The sequence below is a fragment of the Teleopsis dalmanni genome, chromosome 2 (genome assembly GCF_002237135.1).
Source record: "Teleopsis dalmanni isolate 2A chromosome 2, ASM223713v2, whole genome shotgun sequence".
Lineage (NCBI taxonomy): Eukaryota > Metazoa > Arthropoda > Insecta > Diptera > Diopsidae > Teleopsis > Teleopsis dalmanni.
In genome coordinates, this window is record NC_051847.1 from 142919056 (window position 1) to 142920907 (window position 1852).

General features: G+C 26.2%; 1 protein-coding gene across 1 annotated transcript; it reads left to right on the forward strand.

Moving 5' to 3' along the window:
* Positions 1–396: 396 nt before the first annotated feature.
* LOC119685129 lies at positions 397–979 on the forward strand. The gene has a single exon (XM_038099337.1). It carries the CDS (start codon positions 423–425, stop codon positions 942–944), a length of 522 nt encoding a protein of 173 aa, XP_037955265.1. The 5' UTR covers positions 397–422; the 3' UTR covers positions 945–979.
* Positions 980–1852: the final 873 nt, after the last annotated feature.

Sequence of the window (1852 nt, forward strand, 5' to 3'; positions counted from 1 at the left end):
CCCTTAGTATGTGTAGTTAATTTCTTGACTGCATTTGAGGATGGTCCTGAGCCTAACTCATATACAGTAAAGTAAACATACGAATAAAATATACATATACCTATATAGTTATTATCAGCATACGAAATATACTAAATAGTGGTTTACAATATATTTATATATATTATAAAAATCAATAATTAATTTATTATATAAATTCATATTTTTTCCAAATAAACACATTTTCATTGAAATATAAAAAATATTTAATTTCAAATGGAAATACTTCAAACTATTATTTACACATTATTTAGTTTTAAAATTTAAATATTTAAATATGATTTTATTATTTTAGATATTTTTTATATTTCGTTTTTTTGTTTATATTTTTCACACTTGAGTTTTATTTTTATAATTTTTTACCATATTTTATTTATATAAGAATGGCTTTATATAATACCAAAGCTGAAACAAAAATTCAAAGTAAATGTCGTACATACTATCCGAACTTTCATGATAAACCATTGTCTGAAAAATTTTACTCTCGCCATGAAAATATAATAAATATCGGAAGAAATGTATCAAATAAAACGAGAGGAATTAGTTATTTCCTATCTGAAGAACAAAAAAAACAAGCTCCAAGAACATTTAATCAAACCTATGGTTGGTTTGCGAATTTAAAAAATTTCGAATATGAGGTGAAATCTCTGATAAACGTTAAAAGTCCTTTACAGGAAAAAGCTGATTATTATGGAATAAAAATAGATGAACAACGTGCTATAGAACCACGAACAAGATACTATGCTCCTGTAACTGAAAACCAATGTTATGGTTGGATTCAAAATTATACGTGTTTGGATATAAATAAACCAATCTTGTGGCATGGAGTAAAACTTGATAAATATTTGAAGAATGTTTTGCAAATTACGGATAAAGGCAACAAAAGAACATTGCTAAACCGCTAAATTCATAGTACTGAGATATACAGAAAAAATATTTTGTTTAAAAATACAAAATGGAATATAGCTATTTTTACAAAAAAAAATTTTTTTTTAATAATTACATTGCGGATATTTGACTAAAGTATTTAAATATGAAGCCAATGATACAAAAGTGTTAAATTCTTGTTGAATACTTCAGGAAAGAGAGCTATTTTTATCTTCTTTTTTTGGTGTAATCTAATGTACCGACAAACAATCATGTTGGACTTCCTTACTCAATAAGAACTTAAGTACGTAGCCAGTACAATTTGATGTTCGAATCCACCAAATACAACGTACCTGTGTAATATTTGTTATTAATGCATCATGACTATTTAATAAGTTAACAATTTTTTTTCAAATGATCGAAATTATCTAAAGGTACATCTTCCTAAACAAAGAAATTTCTTGCTAGGGTCTGTTTACAACTATCTTTCAGTCCTTACGATTTCTAACATTTCTCAAATCTCAAATCTAAGGCCATCACTATTCTTTTTCCATCTGGATTCACAAATAAAAATCTGTATCTGTATAAATAATTTATCATCATACTTGATTAACCAATGTGTTTCATGAGACTTCATTTAAGTTGCCGATCAAATACCTATACATACAACTAGAAGCTCAGGATTTATTTTTATTCTACACCATATAGTCAGGAATTTATGTATTATTATAATATAATTATATAGTTATATGGTCAGGAAATTTTATTTTTTTTTAGAATTGATTTGCATAAGTTCACAAAGTATTCTGAATCAATTATAGCGATTAATCTGAAATCTAATAAACTGAAAACAAGTTTTTCTACTAACCGAAAGACAAGCCGATCGAAAGTGGTTCTTGGTCTGAAGAAGGTTTTGAACCATTGATATAGACAAACAGTCAGGCTT

Coding starts and splice junctions, on each gene's coding strand:
- LOC119685129 (XM_038099337.1), top strand. CDS start 423: ATGGCTTTATATAATACCAAAGCTGAAACAAAAATTCAAAGTAAATGT.